At 40.7% G+C, this 26,593-nt stretch overlaps 2 protein-coding genes across 2 annotated transcripts in view; both read left to right on the top strand.

Moving 5' to 3' along the window:
• Nucleotides 1–268: 268 nt before the first annotated feature.
• On the top strand, nt 269–9,389 carry pkdccb (protein kinase domain containing, cytoplasmic b). Its single transcript, XM_074692087.1, has 7 exons — nt 269–1,012; nt 1,680–1,811; nt 3,283–3,554; nt 3,876–3,955; nt 4,236–4,343; nt 7,533–7,709; nt 8,047–9,389. The coding sequence occupies exons 1-7, from the start codon at nt 434–436 to the stop codon at nt 8,142–8,144; spliced, it is 1,446 nt and encodes a 481-aa protein (XP_074548188.1). The 5' UTR covers nt 269–433; the 3' UTR covers nt 8,145–9,389.
• Nucleotides 9,390–18,761: 9,372 nt separating this feature from the next.
• Nucleotides 18,762–26,593, top strand: part of eml1 (EMAP like 1) — a 56,487-nt gene continuing 48,655 nt past the window's right edge. The window contains exon 1 of the mRNA XM_074691611.1: nt 18,762–18,907. Within this exon, the coding sequence (XP_074547712.1) occupies nt 18,880–18,907 (28 nt within the window). The 5' untranslated portion in view covers nt 18,762–18,879. The remainder of the gene's footprint in view (nt 18,908–26,593) is intronic.

Below are 26,593 nucleotides of genomic sequence, written 5' to 3' on the forward strand. Positions count from 1 at the left end.
TTTACTGTTGGTTGTTATAGCTACAGTATGAATACTTTAACACTCCCCTAGCTATTTTTGAGTGACAAAATTTATATTAAGCAGGCAAACTAAAGTTCCCCTTGTGTTGTATTGTCAGGGTCAATCTTTTGCCCATGTAAAGCTAGGACATTGAGATTGCAGTTGAAGGTCTGCATGGCACACATTAACACCTGCACTGAGCGCTGACATGGGTCCCTGCTCTCCTGCTAGCTTGTTCTGCCGGTGTAAAGTTACGGGTGGACAGGACACACCTCTAGAGGGAGTTCCCGAGGAGGTGGAAACAAGGAGCTTGATCACTCTCCTTTCACTTGGAGTGAGCGGCCGACCCAGCCTGCCCTGCGGCCGTGTGTGTGTGAGTGTGTGTGAGTGTTTCTCCTGCTGCAGAAGTAGTAGCGGTGCCACGCGAGGAATAATGCCCGGCATGGGCAACTCTCTGCGCGCTGCTGCCCTCCTGGCTTTCGTGGTGCTTTCTATCCTGGTGTCACTCCTGATCAGCAGCGTGCAGCAGTTTGGAGCGCGGATTGCTCCTTTTCCCAACGCAACTGTTGCTGGTGATGAGTTTGCGTCGCTCCGCGGGGCGTTGATTTACCAACTCAACCAGAGGCGCAAAGAAATCATTCCGCTGCTTCTACCTCATGAGGATGAAAACGGACTTGATGAACCTTTTCTGGACTCAAATTTGGATTACAGTCTTTGGAATGAGATCTCACATGGATCCAGCAGAGCGCATATGGATGAACTGGATTGTGATTCTCTGGTGGACATGCAGGCGGTGGAGGTCCTCGGGTCTGGATACACTAAGCTGGTTGTCAAAGTGAATCTCGCTGGAGGTCAACCCGTGGCGTTAAAACTCGTGAATGAAAAAGGAATAGATATGGGAAAGTGTGTGGAGGATTTTAAAGACCCAAAAGGCTGCCGGGAACTCGTGTCTTACAAGTTAAAGAAAGAAATAGTCTTGTTGCAGCGGCTGGAGCATCCAAACGTCATAAGGGTAAAATAATGCCTCAGTTTTCACGCATTTTAAAACTTTGTACACTTAAAAAAAGTTCAGGGTATGAGTAAAGGAGCTCTATGCAACTTTACAGACTACATGTAAGGTGACGGGAAGCCACGGCTCACTTGTGGGCGCTGGAATAACTCCTGGAATATGATTAATATCTTCCATAATCCACGTACCACAGCTCACATTTTCCTTTGTTTCTCTCACACACTCGCTGAGCTGGACGAAAAAGCCCCACTGGCTTCCAGGACCTTCCCGTGTAATTAAATTAAATTCACTGACCCTCTCCTGACCTTTGGGTCCAGTTTGGGGAGAGGACAATGTGCTTCTGTCCTCTTCACTATCCCTGCTTCCATCTGAAACCCCCAGCGCTTATTCACTCAACCCATTACAACTCAATTTAGAGCTAGTTTGGACTAAACGCGTTAGTTTGAGACTCCTGTGTAGCAGCAGTTCATCTCACAGCTGGATCGATTAATTTTTAGAAGTGTACAGAGCACATTCCCCTGTAGGCTGATGTGATTTGACTGTCTGAGCTGCAGAGAGAGCATTGGAAGAACATAATGTCCTCTGGATTTACTTTTCTTGCCTGTTTTTTTTTCCTAACTTCAACAGACTGAAAGTACTGTGTCTAACCACTTTTCTCTTCTTAATACAGCTGAGAGGGCACTGTGCAGGAGAAGCAGGGAGAAAAGGAGGAGACGGAGGAAGAGTCACAGTCATTCTGGAGCAGGGGACTCCTCTCCAGATGATCCAGCTGCTGCAGAGTCCCTGGGAGGACAGATTCAGGGTAAGTGTGTCACTTCTAAATCCTAATTTATGTTTAATCCTTATTCCTACGTTGCCTACTTTTTGCCACACATATGAAAAGAAAATTCAGTGTGTGTGTGTGTGTGTGTGTGTGTGTGTGTGTGTGTGTGTGTGTGTGTGTGTGTGTGTGTGTGTGTGTGTGTGTGTTTATTCTTGAGAAATAGAGAGTCCTTGTTTTGGGAGGAAGATAAGAGGCAGACATTTGAAACTCTTGGAGGTCTGACATCTGTCCCTCCGTATATTTGATCAGGCCGGGGCAGGAATGGAGATGGGTCCTGGAGTTAATCCACTGCAGGCTAGGAATGTCATGTCATCCACACACACACACACACACACACTCACACACTCACACAGATTTAGCCAACCCCCATCACAGGTATGCTCACAGTTGGAGTCAACAGAGGCTGAATTTACACTCCACTGACCAGCGTGTGTGTGTGTGGATGTTCGTGCATGTGTGCTGTCACACATGGATGTGTCTGAAAGAGAGCGAAAGAAAAGCTGAAAGAGGAAAAAAAATAGCTCAAGCCTGCGTGCTTTGTTCCTGGATTAGCAAAGGTAACATCCCAGTCCAACCAGTATCATCTAATTTTGCTGCATCACCCGTATAGCCGTTTATAATCCCCGTCACCCCACTCCCCGAGCTGCTCGGCCCCTTTTCAGCTACGTTGCATCTGTGCAGGCTACAGTAATCCAGGGGGTGTTCGGTTTCAGCCAACCCTGTTATTACAGAGCTTCGATCCCCACCAAGTGACGTCCAAGAGACCGAGCATTACCTAACACCGCAGCTATGTTTGTGTACGAGTGTGACAGAATCATTTCATGCTCTGTCAGTGCGAGGCTAATGCCTTTATTTGACTCTAGTCGTCTGCTTATTTTCTCTTTCTGTCTCTGGGTTTAAAAAATATGAGAAAAGTCTCACAAAGCGGTTGGAGGATGTGGTTGGTGTTGTGTCTTAAAGGCAGACAGAACTGTTTTATAGTTTTTCTATTCGTCCAGTTTAGGCTGAGAAATAAAACTTAATTATAACATTGCATGAGTTCTCTTTTTGGGAATGATTTTGTTTGTTGGTTGGTTTTTAGATTTTCTCTGCCTTTCTTAAGATTATTTGAGGTTGGGGTGAGACATGGGTAACAAATGAATAATAGTTTTGAGAAAACTCTCATGCTTGGGAGTCATGTGTTTGACTGTGACTGACAAATCATTTCTTAACTTTTTTCACTTTTTGGAGAACTACAAGAAGAAAATATATAAGTTTTGGCTTACATGAGGACCCTAAAGAATTCAGTGCCTAGTGTTGTTTTTTGGTTGTAAATTAAAAAAAAATCCAAATATATCAAAATATTATTCTAGATTTCACATACCATAGTCTGTCAAAAAACAAAGACATTTAGCCTCTTTAGATTATTTAACGACGTCAATCTGATTGTCTCACTTCTGATCTCTTCCAGGTGTGTTTGGACCTGGTCAGACTCCTCCACTTCCTCTCCCGCTCTCCTCTGGGCTCCGTGGGTCTGCTGGACTTTCAGCCCCGGCAGTTTGTCACCGTGTCCGGCTCACTGAAGCTCACAGACCTGGATGATGCCAGCGCCGAGGAGACTTTCTGCCGTACCGATTCAGACTGCACGCTCGAGTTTCCACACAGAAACTTCACTCTGCCGTGCTCAGCCAGAGGAGTGTGTGAGGGTTTGAGCGAGAAGAGGAACATTTATAATGCCTACAGGTAAGAAAAGGAACAGTTTTACTACATGATAGACGGGTGAGAGATGGATGGAGCAGCCGCTGAATGACTGATTGCTTAAATACAGGCCAACCTGACAGTGGATGTTGGAGATAGTTAAGACATACAGCTGGAGGTTTGATGGAGGAGGTGTGATGAATAAAGTGGTAGTTTGAGTGGGGAAAAAAGGTCTTTTCTGTTCAGATTCTGACAGCTTTACAGCCTGTTTGTTTTAACACCAGAGTGAGACAAGTCATGCTCTGCAGGAACTATGTGACTGGGCCTGTCTTGTCTTTTCTGAATGACTTTTTTTTCTGGCCCCAGGTATTTTTTCACTTACCTGCTGCCTCATCAGGCCCCGCCCGGCCTCACACACCTGGTAGACCAGATCATGAACACCACAGGTGAGGAACACCTTGACATGATGGGATGTTGACTAAAATGATTCTGTTATTTTACTCCTGTAATGACTTGCCTCTGTTTAAGTGCTTCTTTTTAACTAGCTTGACAAGATGCTTGACAACATGTCACAACGTAATGGATACAATTTGTTCACTGCAGGGATCAAACAAATAAAATTAAATGGAAGAATTTATGGACGAAACCAAACAGATCATCCTTGTCTGATTTAATGTTTGAGTCAGTTTGATCAGTTACAAGATGTCGTGTTTTTTGTGTATCCAGGGGAGCTGAAAGCCGACATCAATCAAACGCTGGAAGCCTTTGAACACATCCTCCACCTCTACAAGTCTGGCCTGCACCTGGACAACCTGCCTCCATCAATAATCCGAGGTACGAGCTCGAGCAATGAATGCTGCTTTTTATCAGCTACACAGGGCCCTCTTGTAGACCCTTTTTTCTCACAAAGAATGCTTGGACCCCTTTTTGATCCCATTTGAGAGTAAACCGTCATAGTCTTTAGCTCTGTTTTCATTTTGTATCTCTTTAAAAAAATACAGATGGGGGTGTCTGCTGCTCTTGCTGTTTTGACAGGTTTATTAGGCAGCTGGAATGAGAGGACAAGACCAACAAAGTTGAATTAATTTGGCATGCCTCTTGCTTTGAGAGCACATTCAGCCTTCATTTAGAAAAACAGTGTTGTGATTACACGAAGTTAGTCTCCACATGGGAAATGATCTGTTTGGTTGTTTTGCCTTTTTATTGATAGGCATGTAAAAAGTTGTATCCAAACTTGCCCAACCTCTGTAATGCTTGTGTAGAAAATCTGAAATATTTTAGTTTTTAGTTTGCTCAGATGTTGTTTTTTAGGTGAATTTCTCTGCACCCTTGCAGTCCTCTTGTCTAAGCTCTGGAAGTCCTTCACTTTTTTTTCCTCTTCAGCTCACCCCCCCTTAGTCCGCTGCTTTCCCTTTGCCCCTCCCGCAATTCCTCTCAGCTCTATGAAATATTAATAACAGTATGACTGGCTGCGTTCCTGTGGTGAGATTTTCCGTCCCCCAGATGCTGGACTGTTTATATAGCAGCACTTTGTGAATTTAATCACAGATCCAGGGTAAAGAGGCCTGGGCGCTGGGGCTGACACCAGCAGGGAATGTTTTAGCTTAACAAGGAGGTGCCATGAGTCAACCCTGCTGCTGCTGCTGAGTGTGTGTGTGTGTGTGTGTGAGTGTGAGTGTTTGAGATAAAAACTAAAAAAATGTGTGTAACGTTGCACAATTTTCAGAATTTATTGTTGGCTTCTTGAGAGTTGGATAATATTTCTGGAACCTGCGCTGTAAGGGAGGGAAGTGGCTACAGCTCACAGTAAATAATTTATCATACGGATTGAGAACAGGGTAAACACCTACTTTAGCCCAAACTAACGATAAAGTTTACACACCTCCTCTTTAAAAAGAGCTGTGCTGGCTGCTAGAAGCTTAAGAAGCTGCTAGCTGTGACATAAACAAGCCAATAACCCCTTTCAAAACAACAACACGCCAGTTTTTACGCTCAAAGCAGCTTGGTTAAATTGTTTCATTGCTTAGTTTTCTGACGATTAAAACATTTGTAGAAGAAAAAATGGTTTATCATTTTTGTGTTTTAAAAATAAACCATTTTTTATTCATTTTAGTCCACGGCTGAAGCTAGTGGCCTGCTAGCTTAATTTGGTATTTGGCTACACACTGGAAACAGCTAGCTAGCTAGACACTTCTTGACCATAATTCAAATATGACAAAAGTCAGCCTTAGAGCTACAAGCAGGCAGAGTTTTGACCATCAGAGGTCTAGCTGTTGGAGCTTTGGTTTATCAACATTTTTTGTCTTGACTGCTGAAGGTTTGGCTCTGACTTCTGTAAACATACATGCAACATATATGAATACAACTTACAAAATAGTGCTGATCTCCACAGAGCAGACGATACACAACAATGCTGTACTGTTCCTTTAAATAATAAAAAAGAAGAAACAAATGAAAGATTTGTGTTTAAAACATTTGTTATTCGTTATTTTTCCCTTCACCCAAAACAGAGAAAACAAGTAATTCAGACAAGAATGCAAACAAGCTGCATAAAAGTAACCAGCAAAGCTTTAATATGGACACTGTGTAATGACGCAAGTGTGTGTGCGTGTGTCAGACAGCATCAGATTTTAATTCTTTATTTAAAATCGCTGACAGATGGAGATTCATTGGAAATGTGGCTGTAATTTCAGCACCAATGAGCTCATGTTTAATTTGATGAAGGAGGCCAGAACCAGGAGGAATATAGCTTCTGATAAATGCTGCAGCAAGAATTCATTTAAAAATGTGCTAAAAGCTAAAAAGTGTGTTTATTCAAGTCCTGAGCAATGTTAGAAATATCATTGTGAACAAAACACAGAGACAGCTGTTTTCCTGGCATTGATCTTAAACACACAGAGGTGATATTCATATGTAGCTGTCTCCTCAACAGCTGAGGCCCAGCACCCCAACAGGCCTCATTTTTTTTCTCCCATGAGAAGGATCCTCGAAACACTCCTTCTACTTGTTCCCTTCTTTCAGACCCAGAAGGCAGATCCTCGTGTCTTTTTCCTGCTAACAATACCCCATACACACACACGCACACACACACACCGGCTCCTGCCATTCAGGAAGGTTAACAGTTTGAAACAGTGTGCCTCCTCCGTACAGACCCACAGACGGGCTTTTGTCCTCTTCTGATGTGTGTGTGTCTGTGTGTGTGTGTCTGTGTGTCTGTGTGTGTGTGTGTGTGTGTGTGTGTGTGTGTGTGTGTGTGTGTGTGTGTGTGTGTGTGTGTGTGTGTGTGTGTGTGTGTGTGTGCTGACCACATGTGTGCATGCTTCATTCTCATGGCTGCTGCTAATGTGTAGCAGATGATTTAAGGCCAGACCCACAAGTTGTCTGAGTAAAAGAGCCGTAATGATAAATGTAGCACAAATGTTGGGCAGGAGGGAGGAGAAGTGATTTTCAATCAATCAATCAATCAATCAGTCTTTGTTCATTCAGTGCCAAATCACAAGAAATGTTTTCTCAAGATGGTCTGGACCTGCTAATGTTAGAATATTAACAAAGACTCAACATCAAGAAGAGACAATAAGTCTTTTCACATCTTAACCCACCATAAGTACAGCACTTTACAGCATTTAGCAAGCTAGCATGGCAAAGGAAACTTTCTTTTTACAGGCAGAAACCTTGAGAAGAACCAGACTCCTGTTAAACAGACATCTGCTGAGACGTGGCCAGGGTTAGAGATGGATGCAGAACAACAGAGAGAAAAGGATATGGACTAATTACTGTTATTTAAAGAGGATCCCACTTCATGTGTACTGAATGTACATTTATCAAAGATGACACAAGTAGAAGCGTCTCTTTACGTCATTCAGAGCGTTGTGTGTGCAGAACAGAAACATTACCTTGAGCTCTTGTCTGTAATGTTTTTCTTCTTTTCTTTCTTCTCCCCTCATTAAACTTTCCCCCTAAAAGAGTTTCTAAATCTGCCTGTATTCTCATTTATTGAAGTCGCATCTCCTCCTCTGTTGTCAGATTACACTGTAATGCGAGGTATGGGGACCTCTGGGAACGTGGAGTACCGCTGCTGGCCATCTTACAGTCAGCAGGGCTGTGTGCTGTCGGTCTACAGCCCTAAAGAAGCAGCACACATCTGTAACTCTCATTCCCAGTGCAGCAGCTTCACTCTGACTGGACAGAAGACATGGACAGGTCAGTAAAGACACAGACTCAACTTTAAATCTGTCTTTATCTTGGTCTGGATGGTAATTTTAAAACCTGTCTAACCCTTTTTAAAAATCAAAGGAGCTTCATGCACCAATACTGGAAAGTCTCTGTAATCAACATGCTTAATTATCCAATAAATCATGCCTGTCACATGAGAGTCCACTGTGCAAACATTCTCGGCTGCTACTGCTTTAATCTTCAGTCAAAGCTTTTACATGAAGGAATGTATACAGTTATTAAGAACTTCCTGTCAAAACTTGCTCTTTATTCATGCACCAGATGTGTTTAACATGACTTTTTCCCTCTTTCTCATGCTTTGCAGGTCGCCTCCTGGCCTCTTTCAGGAGCAACTTCAGTCATCTGGTGCCTGATGGGACGTCCGAGGTGTATGTGAAGAAAACCAAAGCTCCTGAAACTTAGGTGTGACAGGAAGGAACATTCAGTCCAATCCGCTGATGTGAAGCAAAGCAAGATATTGCGCTTTAGATGAAACTCTGTCCTCTTTGTGAAAGTGTGGAACGCAGCTCAGCTCTGTGGATTCAGCAGAAGAGTTGAGGCAGGGCTGAAGAGGAGGCGTTTGAAGTGAGGCGAGTGAATGTGATGTATTTATAGGGCTTCTGCTCAGTGACTGTTTGATGTGCTCGCCAGCCCACTGCCTCTGCCAACTACTATTTAAAGGGATTTCCCTTCAGGTACAATTAAGGAGGCAGGGGAGGTGGTTGGGGGTGGCTTGTGCCCTTGACATGTTTTTTTCTACCTTTGCCTTTATTTGCCATGTGTGTCGGCTTTCCCTGCGAGGCCAGTCCTTGTAGTGGGGTTTTTAAGCCAAAGAAGTAATAAGGACTGTCGCTGAAGCTCAGCATCTGAATCCTAAGGACAAGAAAGAAGAAAACAAGCTCTTATACAAATATACTTTGATGTTTGTGCGCTGAGGTTAAGGCTGTTTTTTCATGGTTCCCTGGCTAAACTAGGCTGTGGTATGAGATTGCAATGACCATGTAAGCATTTACACATCAACAAGCGAAGATTAGAATCATTCCTAAGAAGTCTCTTTTTGCATACTGTAGTAAACTTAGTTCATAGTGCTTAGTTCTTAAATATTTATATGATTGAATTTAATGTAATTGTTTTTACATGAATGTGCATCTTAGCTTACATGCACCTTGTGGGTGAAACTTTTATTTTCAATGAAAAATTATTCACTTCAGTGTTTTTTATACTTCAATTATTGTAATTGTACAGTTTTACAGTTTGTTATATATAAATGTATCGTTTTGTACTTTCGGCTTTATCAGCATTCTTATTGAATTAAGCTGATCAGGAACAGCCTGTTTGTTTCTCATTAGCACCTTCATTGTGTGTCTGTGTGTGTCAGTGGGGGAGGTGAAACTTGCATGTGTATACTGACCTGGTTTTGTGTGTGTTTTAAGTCCTTTATCAGCTCCTGTGCCCCCACACTTACTATCTGAATCCCATCTGAATGAGTGACACTGCAAACCCTCAGAGCTCCGCAGAGTTTGCACAATGCCAGAGGAATGCATTCAAATGCCTCGTCATGCTGAGCTCATTATGAGCCTTAATTAATACATTTAAATAAGCTTACTTACTGGGCCTTTCTCATGGTGAGAGGAAGGGCATGACTGTAAGACAAAGGCAGTCACGAGGACAATCGAAGCTCAATCTGTGGTTTGCACACGAATGGGCTTGCCATCTGTGCCTGCCAGGAGCAGCAGGGTGAGGTTGAGATAAGGGTAGGACTGCAGGGTGGCAGGCTGAAGGATTTGTAAAGTCAGGACTTGTAGCAGCCAAAGAGTCTCTGCTGGGGGAGAAAGAGCAGACTAAATACCAGTCCTGATATGAGCCAGAGATTTTTGAAACCTGTCATCCCCACTCCTCACATTTCCTGCTGCTGTAAAGAAATCAACCTTGATTTCAAAATGCAATTAAAAAAAGATTTCTGGGATAAAATACTTTTTTTTATAATTATTCAACATCTTACAGAAAAAAAATGTTAAGGGAAAAAAAAACATGAGGGAAAACATTCAGGATATCTATGAATATATTTTCAATCTTTAAGTATCTCTTCATCTTTTTTTCCCTATCCTGTCATACCACTACCCCTGACTTGAAAGGGCCTGTCTTGTCCACAAATTACACTTTTATGGCTTAAACCCAAGAAGGCCTGAGGGTAGTCTTTGCCTCATGTTGGCCCCTTGTTGTCTGGACAAAGCTGCCTGATTAGAGTCTGATTATGGAGATAAGGAGTCTGAGTCAGATGGGATCAACCCAAACCGACTCACCAGAGCGACACAGCAGGACTGACAAGAAGTGCTGCTTGTAAGGTGGGGAAATAATCCCTTGTCAAGAGGCTGTTTCACCTGTGACACAGTAAGTAGACTCACAGAGCCAAAGAAGTCAATACAAGCAAGAGCTCAATGAAAATGTTAAACTGCAGCAGCTAACAAGCATTAGCATAGCTCATTGAAAACACTGACAACAGCTAGCTGAACTAGCTTTACTTAACATCACTTAGACACAGTTTTGAGGTGAAAATAATATTTTCTGATCAAAAGCTTCACAGGAAAGCACACAGTCTCTCAGGGTGTACCGCTTCCCTAAATACACGGCTGTAGTCAGGAGTCAGCTAGCTTGATGAAAATAAGGGTAAAAATAACAAAAGAGCTAGCTTGGCTTGATGCAAGATAATGGAGCTGTGTTGACACTTTGTTTTTGTTATGTAAGAACCAAATGAGCAAAAATCAATCCAAAAAAATGAAAACAGGAATATGTTTACTTTACTAGTTAGCTTGTGAGCTGAGCCAGGCGAGCTGCTTCCCTCTGTTTGTAGCCCTTAGCTAGGCTTCAGCTAACAACTGCTGGTGTTAGCTCAATTTTTCCTTTCAAATGTGACAGTAGCAGACAGCGCTGTTACTCAACTCCTTATGAGAAAGTAAACAACTGAATTTCCTTAAACCATCATTTTTAATAGTTTTGTTTATCTAGTACTTGGATACTAGCATGAATGAAAAACATACGCTTAAACAATTTGGAAAGCAACAAAACTAGCTAGCTTACTCCTTAAATTGTACCACTTGATAAACTGGTTACACAACATATCTTTTAAAGCATTTATTGCATTATTCTCCACTCTGGTGATACACAGCCCATTTACCTTGGATATCATCCAATAATGAGCTCTTATTTATTGAATCTTGCAGCTGTGGTTCATCCTCCTCTACTTCAGCATGGACTAAAAAAATGTTGGCGTCTGGCCTGTTTGTCTCTGCACTCCCTTAGACTGAGCTAATGGAGGCTTTGGCTTTGTCTGTAGATTGCACATCATGCTGTTTTGGGCTTAAATGTTTTGAAACACACCATAAAAGTAAAAGGATGATTGATTCTTTCAGTTATTTGGTTGAATTTGGTGTATATCCAAAGCACAAGTCTCTCTATTCCCTGGTTTGTTGGTGAATCACTGCTCTGCGGTTGTTCCAGTGGAGGTCTTCACAGCACAGTTTTTGTATTCTCAGTTGAGTCTGAAAGTATTCCCTTTCTTTCCCCAGACTTTGTTTATTTAGCTGGAAATATGTGTGGAGGTCTGAACTCAGAGCTGCTCCAGGCCTTGTTGTTTGTTTCGTTAGAAAAGTTTTTTTTTTGTTGTTTTGGGATGTTTTTCTATAGGTGCATTAGCACGACATTTATAAGATCATGTGGTATTGCTGTCTACATGCTGGTGAGGGGCACAGTGTTTCTGTTTTTAACCGTGTAATTGACAAGTCGGTCTTTTCTAAAGGTTCAGGGAATGAGCGGGGGAGGAGAGTGATTGTTTTTTTTACTCAGCTCCATACCCCTCCATTCTGTTTTTTTAAGTTTCCAGTTTCACCCGACTGGTTTCCGTTGGGTTTTATTCATGACCTCCATCTGGAAATAATACATGCTCATGAAAACAAGCCATCAGCAATTTTAGGGAAGAGTTGTGTGCATGGGCATATGTGGAGGAGGACTTTAAGGGCCTCTTCTGTAGGGTGCAGTCTGCTCCGATGTAGCAGTGTTGGTGCAGTGAGAAAGATGTGTTTCCATGAACCAAAACCTTCATTGCCTCTCTTAAAATCCTGCTGCAATGCATTTGTGGTCTGGCTAAAGTCTTTGATTCGATTGCAAAGTTACTCATCAAGTGTACGAAACCACAGCTGCTGGGAGAAATTACGTGTCAGTCAGATCTTTGGCAAACTGTTTGACCTTGGCTCAGCCTAAAAATATGCATTAACTCAGTGAAAGCCTGCATAGTTCTGCAGGAAAGAAGATCTGGCTTGTGTTTAAGCCGCTCACAGAAGCATACACGGCCTGTGACGGGAGAGATAGAGCAGATATTCACTCGACTCCAGGCTCACAGAACACCTCTGTGCCTGTCTGCCGTCTTGGCTACGGTACACAGGAGGCCGGCCGGTCACACCTGAGAGCCTCTGAAGAGTAGCCAGACATTTAGTCGGCCTGTCCTGAGCACACAGGCTTCTTAGTTTGCAGGGTGCTGTCTGTATATCTAACTGTCTAACTAACTATTTGTCTGTCCGCCTGGAGCCGATACAATCTCTTTTAGAGCCATAATGGCTTTAACAGGCCCTGAAGCAGAGAGCAAGTAGGTGTGTGTGAGGAGAGGTTTTTATTTCGGCCTGTCTGTGTTGAGGGGGGTGTGGCTGGATCATGTTTTAAAAGCCCTGAAGTTAACCCCAGTCAAAAGGTTTATGCCCACCACTAAAGCCACAGAGGCATCTTGAAAGGTGTAATGGCTCAGTTTTGTATCCAGTGACTTCTCTTTGGACCCACTGCAAAGGTTCCTGGCACACAGCTAAAAAAGCAAAAAAGATTTTTTAGTATGCCCGAAAATGGAGCTTAATATTTTGAAGAAAAGAAAAACATAAAAACAGCACAAATTCAGAGCCAACTCTTAAATGAAACCCACAGCTATTTATTTACAGCTTAAAAAGTTCAGTAATGGAATCAGTTTTTGTGTTAAAGAGAAGTTTGAGAGATGTGTGGCTTTCTTGTTTTTCAAAGATGGAAAGTAGTTTTGTCTCTGAAGATTAAGTGTAGAAGCGTGGTTTTAGAGAAAACACTCTGTTTACTTTATAAAACTTTGACAAAACAGAATCCAAAGACCAGTTGCCTTAGTTAGCATGAAAACAAGTCTAAAATAGAAAGTTGGGTTTTTTTCAAGGTCTTTTTGTTCCAATAACAGAAGACTCATTTATACTGAAGAGGCTGAAAAATATTAACAGCAAACAATAAAACCAAATAACAAACCAAACCTCAAAATATTTACTTTTTAAAATTTGTGTGTTTGAATCTGTAGCCCAATTGTATTAACTTAAGGAAGCTTGAGGAATAAGTGTTTGTTATGCTGGTAGCTGTGGTTGCTAGTACTTTGTCAGCTGAGCAAGTGAAGATATGCTATTAGATTAGCTAAGTGCAAAAACAAGAACAAGCTAGCTGCTTTAGCTTACAAGTCAAGAAATTGAAATGAGGGGTCAGATAACTTTTATACCACTTATGCGACTTTCTGTGTAGATTCAATGCTACTGCTAGCAGCTTGTAAATTTAGCTTAGCTTAAAGATGCTATGAGGAGGATCTGTTTTAATTGGACTGCCTCTCCACTCTCTGGTCCGGGGTCTCACGCACACTGATGTGACTTTTAACCAGGCATGTGTGTGTTTTAAACTATAATGGCACTGATAATCTCATTTAAAGGTGTAGATTTCAGTTGTGCATTTATCTAGAAGGGAAACTTTTTCAAGCCCACTTTCAAACTCCTCAGCCCCTGTAAAGACTTGCAATTGGAAAACTGTTTGCATGAATCAACAGCTTCAGAGCCAGACCCCACTGGGTTTATTTTGTTTTGTTTTTGTACTGCTCTTCAGTTTTTAATCCAAAGTATTCAATCTTCATTAAAGGTCTGCTGTTTGGCTTGTTTTGCCATGGTGGTACTGTAAAAACTCTCTTTGGTTATGAGATCCCCACATGTTCTCCCTCTCTCCAAGTCACAACAGCAGTCTGGGTCATTTTTCTTTTGAAGCCCCCCTGCTTCCCCTGCCATGTCTCCTCTTCACACGTCCATCCATCACACTGATTCTCTGGGACTGCCTCCCATCCCACGTGTCTGGTGCTGCCACTGCCTTTCCTCTCTGTCCAAAACACTCTTTCAGACCCAAACCTCCACTTTAGCTCTACTATTAATCTAGGCCTCCACCTCTACAGTTAAACTGTTCCACTGGTTACATGACTTCATCCCTCCATCAGTGTCCTCCTCCTCCTCCTTCTCCTCCTGTCAGTCTCACTCCAACCGCTCCCTTCTTCTTCCAAGTCACAGCCCACGACTGCTGGGAAGCATCTGGAGTTTCCCCAGTCTTTTTAACTGTTTGAGACGTGTGTGTGTGTGTGTGTGTGTGTGTGTGTGTGTGTGTGTGTGTGTGTGTGTGTGTGTGTGTGTGTGTGTGTGTGTGTGTGTGTGTGTGTGTGTGTGTGTGTGTGTTGCTGGTTAAAACTGCTGTTCAAATCAAAGTGCCTGCCTTTTGCTATGTGCTCTGGAGATTACTCACAAATGAAATTAATTGGTGCATGTGGGACTCTTTGTTCTACAACCAAGGCTTTCACATTTTTTTGCTTAGAATTTTTTTTTTTTTTTTACTGTTGTTGAACCAAAGTCTGACCTTTTTATTTTAAGCACAATTACTATCAAAATTTCTCTTTCTTATTAATCTCTTAAATCTGCTGATTCCACATCCAGAAGTATACAGTGTTATATTTCATATCATGGTGTCTTTGACTGATGTTTGTCTTTCTGCATTTATTTTCTTATACAGTACAACACATTATCTCCAAAGCCTTTGCAAACTGTGAAAAAGAAACACAAATCATTTTACCAAATATGGAAATCATACCTAAAGACTGTTCACTTCTCTCCGCTCTGTGTAACAATGGAGCGCAGCCTGTGTTGTGCAGGTTGTTAAACCTGTGGAGGGCTGTGAAGAGAGCTCTCTGCCACAAGTCCCCAATTAGGGTTCTGCCCACACAGCTATAAAACAGTTAGTGGAATCATTCAGAGGCTGTTACGTTTAGCACTATTAAGAGTTCATTAGTACCTGCATACACAAGTGCTGCTGCCATGGTAGGATCATTAACATGGAGCTGTTAAAGTAGGCGAGAGGCCTTTCATATTAATTTAGCTCCTTTTTGGCAATCACCTGTGGTTCTGACCCAGGGAGAGATTCATTTCTACATAAACACACACCTTTTTTTTATACATTTACCTGGAGTCTGAAGTAGCAGCTGAGTCAAAGTCAATACAAGTCAGCTTCAGTGTCAGGTTTTACACATTCAGCTGCAGCTGAGCTTGTCTCAGACTTTTTGGAGGATGTCAAATGATTCCTATTGTTTATATTCAAAAGGATTCAGTAAATCCATTAATTGTATAATCACTGAATGGTTGTATACCAATAAATCAAAGCATCAGTGCTATAAACAACATAATTCAGTTTTAAGGATTACAAGTTCAAAATTTGCTGGAAAATAGAGATTTCATATCAGACAGCTTCTGCTGCCAACTCTGTTAACACTAGAGTGACAGAAAAAATAGAAAAGGCTATGATGAATAAAAATCGACTGTCCTGTAGGCTGGTAACTGTCACCCATTTTGGGACTAATAATAGTGCATTGAGTAGAAAAGAAGTGGAGGAAGCTGGAACTGAAGAGAAACAGGGATTAATGACTATTGAGGGGAAGACAAACATGTTGAAAGAGAGAGTGGTTCATGTCGAGGTGGACAGAGAGTGATGGAGAGAGATAAACTGAAGATCAGCAGTTCCTGTCTGCTTTGTGAATGCCATTTTAAAAAATGTATGACATTTTCACATCTTAGTTTAATAGCTTTAAATAAAAGTCCACTTTAAGACTAATTCCTATCATCTTAATATTTACTGTTTTACCCCGAGCAGAGTCAAACTCATGTTGAACAGCCATCTGCCTCGACAGTGTTTGGATTGAAGATAAACAGACGTCTGCACCAACAAAAAACAGCAGCGGCATGCAGACTTATGATTACAGTGCAAATAATTATGTAAAAATGTGTCTACTATTTACAAGAACAGCATAGTTATGAAAACAGACTGGTATTCATATTAAAGTCAAAGCCATCAGGTTTGATACAAGCATTTAGAATAATGATGATGAAAGATGTAGGATTGATAATATCAGTTAGAGCCGTTGGAGTCACGTTCTTCTCTGATTAACATAAAACTGATGATAATGTTTGATTAACATCAGTAGTTGTCAGGGTCAGGTAGGTTTATAGCTGGTGGCAGTCAGTGGGTCAGTTTTCCCAGCAGTCTAATGCCTGGTTTATGGGTTTAACTTCTGCACTGACTAAAGAAAGTACATTAAGAGGAGAGGCCTTGTTTTACCCATCTTTGATAGTAACAGTATATTGATGGTAAAGTCAAAGTCATAGGAGCAACACATCAGCATTGTCATCTTCTCAGAGAAGTAAAACCTAGTTTAACACTAGGACACATTTCCTAAAACAGATTATCTTCTTATGAAGAGTTTCTTTAAGACCCCAAACTGGTCTTTATTTATTATATTACATGGTAAAAAAAAAAATTGAATGTTATACCAAGTAAACGTTGTAGATGGTAAAACTCAAAAAGTTAGCATGTGGCATATATTTCAAAAATCATCACTAGTAGTCTTTTCAATCTGGTTTTAGAACATCACATTGCTGCTACCGCTTTGGTGTAACATCTGCTGGGGATGGGAGGCAGCAGTGTGCAGATTTTTCGATCAGATTTATTTTTCAAAGGAAAGTAACAAGGTCGCCCATTCAGTGTTGCTAACAGACTTACTGTTAGTTTAATTCAATGTTTCTAAAATGATCTAATAAACTGATAAAGATCACAGGATGCAGGGCACACGTCCTAAAAATCGTCTGCAACAGTAGTTTATTGTGAATGAAAACCCACATATGTATGGCATTTCACCAATAAATACACAATATGATTTTTATTGCTGTATTTTTTATAGGATTCTAGTTTTGATTTTGTTGAGAGATGGGTGAATGGTCTTCAGAACAAAGCAGCGTTAGCCAATAGTCTACTGAGAGTTAAACAGCTCTTGGTCCTCTGCTTTATTAGAATTTCATTAAGATAGTTTTTCTTTAGTCTGTTGGTTTTTTTGTAATCACTGTTCATTGTTGCATGATGTAACTCTTTGTTAGAGTTCCCTTTGAACTTTGTGAATTCAAAAACGGATTGGATTTTATCTCTCTTTATATTGAATCAAAGTTTTTCATAAAGAATTTCATAGTTAATATCTCCTGTTGTGAATAAAGTCTGGAGAATAATAGTGGTGTTGTGAAAATCCTGAATATTTTTGATCGTTCTCTGCTTCAGCCAGTTTCAACTCTCAATCTTCAACCCAGTTTCTTGAGCTGGAAAATGTTGCATTGTTTCGAGCCAATGCAAGAATCCAAGAGCAGAAAACTCTTATTAAACCACTTTACAATCTAATTTAACATCCTGTGGGCTCCATTGTGGACTCTCTGGAGTATATTACCTCAGCTGAAGTAATTTTCATGTGATCATTAGTGAGTGAAAACAGACATGGAGGTGGATGGTCCACTTTCTGTCAGCCACTGCAAGAGAGGGGTCGAGAGGTCTTTGTGGGGTGAAGGTTTGGGTTACGTTTGCAGAAGTGCCCTCGAGCTCTTCAGCAAACAAGACTAAACATCAAAGCTGGTCCTGGTGTGAAGGCTGGGGTGCTGTGTTAAGCTGGAGGGAGGGATTGACAGGCCTGAAAGACGGATAACAGAGCAGGAAACTCTCCAACATCTCATCGACTGTGTTCTCTGAAAATAATTTCAAGATAACCCCGGACCCTGGCGTTAAGAACCCCCTCACCTTTCAGACACTCGAACCACTGCCGGACAAGCTTAACATGACCCCCACTCAGTCACATGTTGGACCTTTCCCTCGTGATAATCCTCCTGAGTCAAGTGACAAAGGGTCAGCTGAGCAAGCTGAAAAGAAATTGAGAAATGAGGTTACAGAAAGGTTGGCCGTGAGCTTAATCAAAGCTGAAGAACATTTGTACGCTCAAGTGGGCTGGTAATCTGTAAAGAATTACGAAGTGCCTGGCGAGCACTTCCCTTTGTCTGCTGCGTTATGAAAGAAACTGAGGAGAGGCAAATCTGGCTGCCATATTTGATTCCCTCTTCATGAGTTTTTCTTTACGTTGCCAGTGAACCCTCGAGGTAACATTTTGTTTTTCTACACTCAAAAGTGTTTCCAAGAATTTGGCAGCTATTTCTTACAAAACGCAGTCTCTTGCTTTTTGTTTTCACCAATAAAACAACCACTCAGATTAAGTTTACGTTAAAATTTCAGCCCTAAGCACAGTCACTTGACTCTGAATGTCTTGGTATTCAGGCCACATTAGGAGCCTGTGAAAACAAAGGATCTTTCCCCATGTGAGGACTTTCTGTTCAACAAGACATTTGTGCTCCCTAGAGGTAAAATAAGCAACTACAGCCCAAAGTACTGAGCTTTTCAGAAGTAAATCCAGGTTTTGGCCAACCTGTATCCCAAGGGAGCAGGAGTTTCCTGGAACTGTTTGTTTTCTGTTACAGGCTCAAAGGATAAGGAGAAAAGTGTACCAGGAAACAACTGTGATTCTAAACATTTCACGGTGAGATTTTTGAGAGAAATCTTTAGCATTGTTGTTTTGTTGTAGACTCTGTGTTTTCTGTCTTTCCTTGGATGAGTTGGAAGTCAGTGACATCATCTCCAAGAAAGGTCTGCCAAATCTAGGAGTAACAGTATCCCACAAGAGGACTGTTTGTTACAAATTTAGTGTCCAATCACGCAGTGTGTGATTTTTGATTGGCACATCATCTGGCCACTGGTCAGATTGTGAGGAGAAGGAGGGAGAGGAAAACAAGGAGAATGAAAGTAAAGTTTGAATGCTATACAGAGAGACTAAGCCTGGAAGAGAGTCTGAAGTAAGATTTTGTAGCAAAGTCAAAAAGATCAAACAGGAGAAAGAACAAACTGCAGAAACTCAGCTGACACAAAAGGACTCTGCCTGGATCACCTCTTCTCTGTGGACATGTCTGACTGTGAGGGGCTACCAACGGGTAAGTGAAAAAGCAGAGAGCGTGACTGCTGTGCACATGTGCATGTATGGAAGGAAATATTTGAAATGCATCTGTGTGCTTACATACTTGTAAATTGTTTGGGTTTGAGTGTCTGCACATGTATGTTTGATGGATGAGGTCTGAGCCCCTCTGCTGGGACAGCTCACCCGGTAAGCATTCTGCTGCTGAGAGGAGCTGGCTCGGTTTGGGCCCTTATATGGAAACCTGGAGAGAATTCCCTTTGGTTTGATGAAAATAATGCAGGATGACAGCAGAATGCAGGAGTTTAAGTCAGGGATGTGCAGAGGAGGAGGGAGCGGAGAGGGGCTGGGTGGAGGAAGAAAGCTAACTCTGCCAGCTCTGGTGAGGAATAAATAGGTGGACATGAATAATGCTGAGTGTTTTAAAGATGTGTGTGTAGGTGGCCGTTGTCTATGTCTAAGTGTGTGGCAGCAAAGCATTGAGTGAAGGGTCATTTCCCTTAAGTTGACAGAGCAGCTCGAGCCCTGTCTACCACCTTGCTGACAGATTTACAGAAACAATCCGTTAAAAATAGAAACCTCCCCTTGTTTTGTTCTCTCACTCACTCATGTTTCACTCATGTTTCACTCTCTTAGCCCTCACTTCCTCCTCATTTCTCCTTATTCATCTTTTCTTTTTGTCATTTACTTTCTTCTCTGGCTCAGCTCAGGCATGAGTCCCTCAGTTTAATCAAACATGACTCAGCAGTTTGCAGTCACAGAACCTGTAGTCATGCTAATGACTGCCATGACTGTAGCAGTAGCAGCAAACTGCACCTCCTGTACCCAGTATGTCAAACTAGAGGATGGATTTTACAGGAAATATATACTCAAATCAGACAGATAAATCACTGTGATCAACTTACAGGAATCCTAAAGCTCCTTTGAGGTTTTATGTTTTGGCACCCCCTGTGGACACTGAAGCCTCTCTGTCCCGATACTGTCCTGTTTGTTAGTATAAAGTGTAATTGTCCAAAGAAAAGAAAAGAAAAGAAAAAAGAAAAGAAAAGAAAAAAAAAAGGAAAAGAAAAAAGAAAGACAAAATCAAAAGTTAAAAAAAAGTCATACTGCTTTTGAAAACAGTTAAATATATCACTACTATAAGATTCCTGCCATGGAAAAAGGTAAATAAATGGGGTTTTTTGTTTGTTTTTTTTGTGGTTGCTTTATCTGACACATACCCTATTGCAACTATTCAGGGCCTTAAAAACACTTAAAAAAAAATAAAATGAAGTTTTTGGTGAAGCCCTGGTTTGCTTCTTTTTTCTCAAAAAAAAAAAAAAAAAAAGAATGTAAAGATATATTTGTATGGATTTCAGTCTGTTTCATGACAAGATGGAAACTCTTCCAGTGGATTTAAGAGAGCCTTAAAACTACCTTAATCTCAGTGTCCATGTGTCCATTTGTGCCATCTATCCATTTAATTATCCAAACTGATGAAATGATGCAAAGTAACAGAGTTAGTTACAGAACTTCAAGTTTTAAAGACTTTTATTATTATTATTATTATTATTATTATTATTATTATTATTATTATTATACTTTTTTTCCAGTCATGCACTCAATCTTTTAATCTACAGTTGGGACATTTGGTATTAGAAACGTGCATTAAAAATTTAAAGCACCATGTTAGATGTTTGTTTAATTGTGTAGTTTGCATTTCTGTTGTTGTCATGGTATTTTATACAATATTTCTACAACATTTAAAGAATTATTCACATTGAATTTTCAGATACTAAAATAATAGTCAACACAAGAGCACGAGTATTGAATAACTCACCTTCCCAGAAGTTGTGCAAGTGTACTGATAAAATATGTCATTACTTATGAAATGTCTTTTCAAAGTATATTCATTTAAAAGAAAATCATTTCTAAACTTGATGATATGGTTTTGTTGTACCGAGTAAGTCAGTATGCCATAGACATCAAAGCTTTCTCTCTATTTTTTGGTGAGTTGGTTTAAAACCTTTTTTTTTTTTTTTTTTTTTTTTTTTTCACTATGTAGTAGAATGCTAAAATCATATTCGTGGTAACTTTTTTATGGAACATCAGATTTTTTTTTTATAAGAAACAGTTACAATAATTGACATTTATCAATTTTGTCTTTCACTCACTTCCACACTGAGTCAAACCTATGAAACTCAGTGAGTATTGTATCTGTACCAAGAATCTAAAACCTAAGGAGGGCTAAATGTTTCTGTCCATGATTTGCTTTCAAGTGAAAACTTGTGGTCAACCTCCCTGTTAAACATTAACTGGAAAATAACAATCCCAGTGATTCTGGTGTTTTCATGATTTATAAAACCTTTTGGGTTTTAAAGTCTAACGTTATAGCCTGTGTAAGGGTCTTATCCAGGATTTAACAGCCTCGTTGAACTCTGAAAACAAAGACGTATGTGTATGTGTGAAAAGATGTCTGTGCAGTGACTGTGGGCTCTCTGAGGATGTGCTGGAATGAAGCTGTTATCTGAAGGAAACGGTGAGGGGGAAACAGCACTTAGAGAAATAAACAATTTAGGATAGAGGCTTGAGACTCGGGGTGGATTTCATATGAAGTGGGTGTAACGTGGTGATTGTGAAAACTCTGAGTATGAGGTGATAAATATGCTAGACCACCTAACAGGGAAGGAAAGTTAGGGTGAATCCATGGGCTCCTATGTAACAAGTAGTTCAACTGATGTTAACACAAGCATCTAATCAGCCAATCACATGACAGCAACTCAGTGCAAAATGTGTGAAGTAGAGAGTGGGGGGAGACTTGAGGAAATACAGAGCTACAGGCTCTGGATATGGTGAGGCAAAACCAGCAGCACAATAATGACCTTTTATGTACAAGATCTGCCTTTTATCCTTGGAAAGCAGGAATTTGGATTTTCAGCTATTCCTGAATGGCTTTGCCTGTCTGAACACACCCCACACCCCCTAAAGCAGCTTACTGGAATTAGCCCATTATTATTTGTGTGATATCTAAAAACGATTCATTGTTTTACATGGGAACTATTTTTACTCTTTGTCACCAAAATGATGAAATAATATTTTAAAATGTGGTAGCAGAAGCTGAAAGACACAGTTACGCTCTCTATCTAAAGGGTTTAAAGCGTGGTCACCACCCACCACAGGTTTCACGGCATAAATTGAGCTGCTGTAGTTTGTTCCCTGTCCTGCAGGTGGCAGTATAGGCATACTTTGTGAATGGAATCACTGCACTTTTGGAGGGCACGGGTTGAAGAAATACTAGGAAAAAGTGGCAATAAAGGAGGAGAGGATGTGAAAAGGAGGATTAGGGAAAGAAGAAAGAGGACATGGGCACAAAGGAGAGAAAATGAGGGATGACAAAGAAGGGAAGTTCAAAGGAAGTGAAAGGGAAGTAAAGAGGGGAGATGGGAGGAAAGGAATAAAGGAGACTAGGACTTGAAGGAGGAGGTATAGGTGAGTGACACCATCTCAGAGGGGATCAGTTTGTTGGAAAATGAAAAGCGTCACTGTCAGCTGTCAGCTGTGGGTCTGTTCACTCAGATATATTGAAGCATGAATTTGAGCTGACAAGTCTTCGTATGGTGGACAGCCATCGCCACCCAGGGCCTGCTGCCAGCTCACACTGTACCAGAAGATGTGTGTGTGTGTTTGTGTTGGACTAACTGTTTCAGAAATGCAGATGAGAGTTGGCACTGACGTCATGTTTCTCTGACGTCAGCCCTCCATCTGTGCCCTGGATATGAGGACATGGAGCTCCTCTGATGGTGAATGCATCACTCTTGTTCATTAAACTGTGAAAAAAAAAGGTCATTCGTCACACTTAGCTGCAGGTGTGAGTGCGTGAGTTTGAGACACACAGGGAGCAAGGAGGGACATCCCTGTTCTTATGCATAAGAGTAAACTCTGCAGCAGATGCCATGGTTTATTTTAGGCTGCATCGATCGGAGGACTGAGGTGCTTTGACTTTGAAAAGAACAGGAGGAGAGAGAGTGCAGGAGGAAATGTGATTTGATACAGGGAAAGTAACGAAAATATTCAAATAAAAAGGAAAGAAATTATATTACAAGGCTGTGGGAGGTGGTGCATGAAAAGGCAGCAGAAGATAACACTAAGCTGTAAGGATATGAATTTCCACCCATGTCTGAATATGTGTGTAGGTTATTTCAGAGGGAAAGAGCAGAGTTCTTGGTTGTTCAGGAAATGGGGGAGGGTGTACATGGATGTTTCAGCAGCCAAGTCAGATGTGATTAATGTTGTCGTCGCTTGAGAGAGCACAGCCCTGCACACTGTGCAACACAAGTGTGTGTCCATAACACACACCAAAGCACTGTTAGACTAACAGTAGGTGTATTTAGATAAATGGATCATTTTACAGCACCTAAGGGTTGATGAATTACAGCGTCTCACTCTGACCCCCGGAGTGCTGTTTAGGGCCTTTTAATGTCCATGTAGGAATCACTCACATTAATACAATTGCATGGGCTTTATTGGACTGAAGTTCACCAATCCAGTTCCACTTGTGTCTGAGTTACCCCTCATTAACATATAGATTAGATGCAGAGAAGTCTGTGTGGTTTATAACCATTCTTCCCACTCCTGTGGCATCATTAGTGGAGAGGCGAGGAGGTCAGAGAGAGAGTAAAGAAGCAGACAGAAGGTATCAAAGGTTGACACACAAGCAGCAAAGCTCAGATATGTCTGCACATTAAGAGTCAATATGGTACTGTGATGCTATGAATGTAGCACTCTTGTACAGAATTATAAAGTAGGTCTCCTCTACTGATACATTTTCATCAGTGCTTTGAGGTTTTTTTCTGTCTGTCTGCATATCTGCTCATGACAGTCCTCTCAGCGTGTTTGAATGTGTGCATGCTGAAAATCTAATCCTGTTCTCTGCACATATACAGTATCTATTACATGTCTGCCCACTCCATCCTGGAATACAGAGCCTCATCCTCTCATCCTTTCCCCTTTCTTCCATTAAAGGATCCCTTTGTGGAGTTTTTCCTTCTATATCAAGAGCTGAAGGATAGAGCATGTATGAAGCACAGACTGTAAAGCTTTGAGGCACGTGTGTAAATAAAAATGTCTAGAGGGAGCTTCTGTGCGGCTGTAAGCTGTTTGTCACAGTGGGTTCAGTTAATGGAGTATCTGTCTCCTCTGTAAAGTTGGCTTTGGGGGCTGGGACATTGAAAGCATTCTTGAGTTCACAATTTGACCTTTTAAGGACATCCACATATGTCAAATGTACACACTTCAAGTTCTTGATATTTCATTCACCCTGACACAATCTTATTTACTTTTGATGACCATCCGTCTCAGTTTACTTACATACTCTAACTTTTTTCAAGGTAACTTGTGTCATACATAAAATAAAGTTCAGGTGACTTAAGAAGTCCTGAATAGTTTTGATATCGTTGGTCCAAGGCAAGGCAAGTTTATTCATATAGCACAGTTCAGCAAGGCAATTCAAAGTGCTTTACAGACTGAACAAATTACAATAAAACAATTAAAATTCAGTTAAAAGGCAGATTAAAATTAATCAGATACAATAAAAAAAAACCCAAGATTAAAAGATAAGAAAAAAAGTTAAAACAGATTCTAAAACAGATTTAAGATAAGAGGTTTTGTTTGTTTTAAGAAAAGATATTAAAATGAATTGTTAAAATGCTCTACTACTCAGCCTGGATTTAAATAAGCTCAGAGATTCAGCAGACCTAATGTTTTCTGGCAGTTTGTTCCAGATATTTGGAGCATAGAAGCTGAATGCTGGCACTCCATGTTTGGTTCTGACTCTGGGGACTGAAAGCGGACCTGATCCAGATGACCTGAGTGGTCTTGATGGTTTTTATGGGATCAAAAGATCATTCATATATTGATATATTCCAAAAACCAACACTCCCATATTTAATGTTGGTAAAATGGATGTTCTCACAGTAAACCCAGTTTTTATTTTAATCAGCCTAGATATAGTGTTACAAGAAGATGATTTATAATACAAATAGTTTGGTGCCTTATAAGTCTGTGGTGCTGGTTGATCTGCGTTTCACAGGGTTATGTTTTCCTCCACACAGAAAAGAGGAGCTGGAGTAGGACATGTAACGCTGCTCCACAGCCTCAGGATTAGGAGCTATTTACAGCCCAAAAGCAGATTCTCCTCTTCCTCACTCACGTGCCGTCTCTGCCTCTCCCATAAAGTCGGTCTTGACACGGTATTCATGCAGACTTAACTGGGGTTAAGACATCTTTCTCTTTAAGCCTCAACCACCAGACACGTTCACTATCACTCTGCCTGAATCCATTTATTTAAAGCATTTATCTGCTGATAAATTAAATCCAGTTTACCCACATAATTCTGTTATTGGAAATAGGCACTGCTCCACCTTCCTGGTGAAAAAACTTAATCATTATAATGCATTATTTCTCAACAATAAAACTTCCGAAACGCATTTCCATAAATCTCTCTGCCTATGATTGTTAAAAGTGAATAAATGTGGGTCTTTGTTGATAAAACAGAGTCTAGCACTGGATTTCTACATGTTTAATGCCATTAGGGACCATGACCGACAGACTGTACTCAAACACAAGCGGTGACCCAGTTTTTTCCTGAATCATAGCATCATAATTTGGCGTTGCTGCTGCTTGTGGCCCTTTATAGAGCACTGCAGTAGCTTTCATCTTTTGCCTTTTTCATTACCAAGGGCATATTACAACATTTTAAGTTGTATGAAGAGGTTGTATGGGTTAAAAGTCCTCATTAGCAATTGTGACAATTTCCTGAGCAACGTTGACTCTGAAGACTATGAACAGCAAATATGTTATTAAAATCGTTGGCTCCAAGAATATGGACTCAGGTTAGTGAAATTAAAAAAGCTTGTGTGTCCAAATGTTAGATGGATGTGCTTATAGTTCAAATATTTGGTTAGCAAAGTGGGCCACAGTTTTAATTTTTCTAGTATTTTGGTTTGTGACTAAAAAGCCTCAGATTCATTTTACCCTACCAAGGCTTCAGAGAATGTCATTTTGACAAGCAAATGCTAATGCTAACACCAAATCTATGATGGCAAACATAGTTATGCTAGTGATTTGAGAACTTTGTTGGTTGCTTAAGCTTGATATTTATCTTTATTAATACAAATATTGGCATTATAACACAAAGACAGTGAATGTGATATTTACAAAACATTGGCATGCTAACGGATTGGAATAGGGTTAGCATTTAGCATCAACCGGAATTTTACAGCTTTTGAATGTTTGCATGCTAACACCAAAAGTAAGATGTCAAATATGATAAACTGTAAACAAATGTCTTAGCATTTTGTGATTATGCTAACTCATATTTTGTACTAGTCCTTTAGCTTAGCAGATAACAGTGTTGTAACCAGCTGTGGGTAGGATGATGGTGAAGGTAGAAATTAATTCGAAGTTTAGAGGTAATACTTCGTCTGATAAAAGTAGAGCTATGGAAAAAAAAATAATTCACTGTTGGATCCTCCCTCAGTGAAAGTAGGTCACATTTCCTCCTCATAATTCATGATGACAGAAACTTTCATAGCTCTTGGAGCTTATCTCAGAGCGTTTAATTAAAACATTTGTTTCTCTTTCACAGTCGCAGCAGATAGTGGTTTGACAGTTGACCGACAGTGGACTGGGCTGTTAAATAGAAAATCAGAATGCCAGGGAAACAAAT

Source organism: Halichoeres trimaculatus, unplaced genomic scaffold (genome assembly GCF_033239565.1).
Source record: "Halichoeres trimaculatus isolate MK-OKI-2021-1 unplaced genomic scaffold, fHalTri1.1 fHalTri1_scaffold_17, whole genome shotgun sequence".
Classification (NCBI taxonomy): domain Eukaryota; kingdom Metazoa; phylum Chordata; class Actinopteri; order Labriformes; family Labridae; genus Halichoeres; species Halichoeres trimaculatus.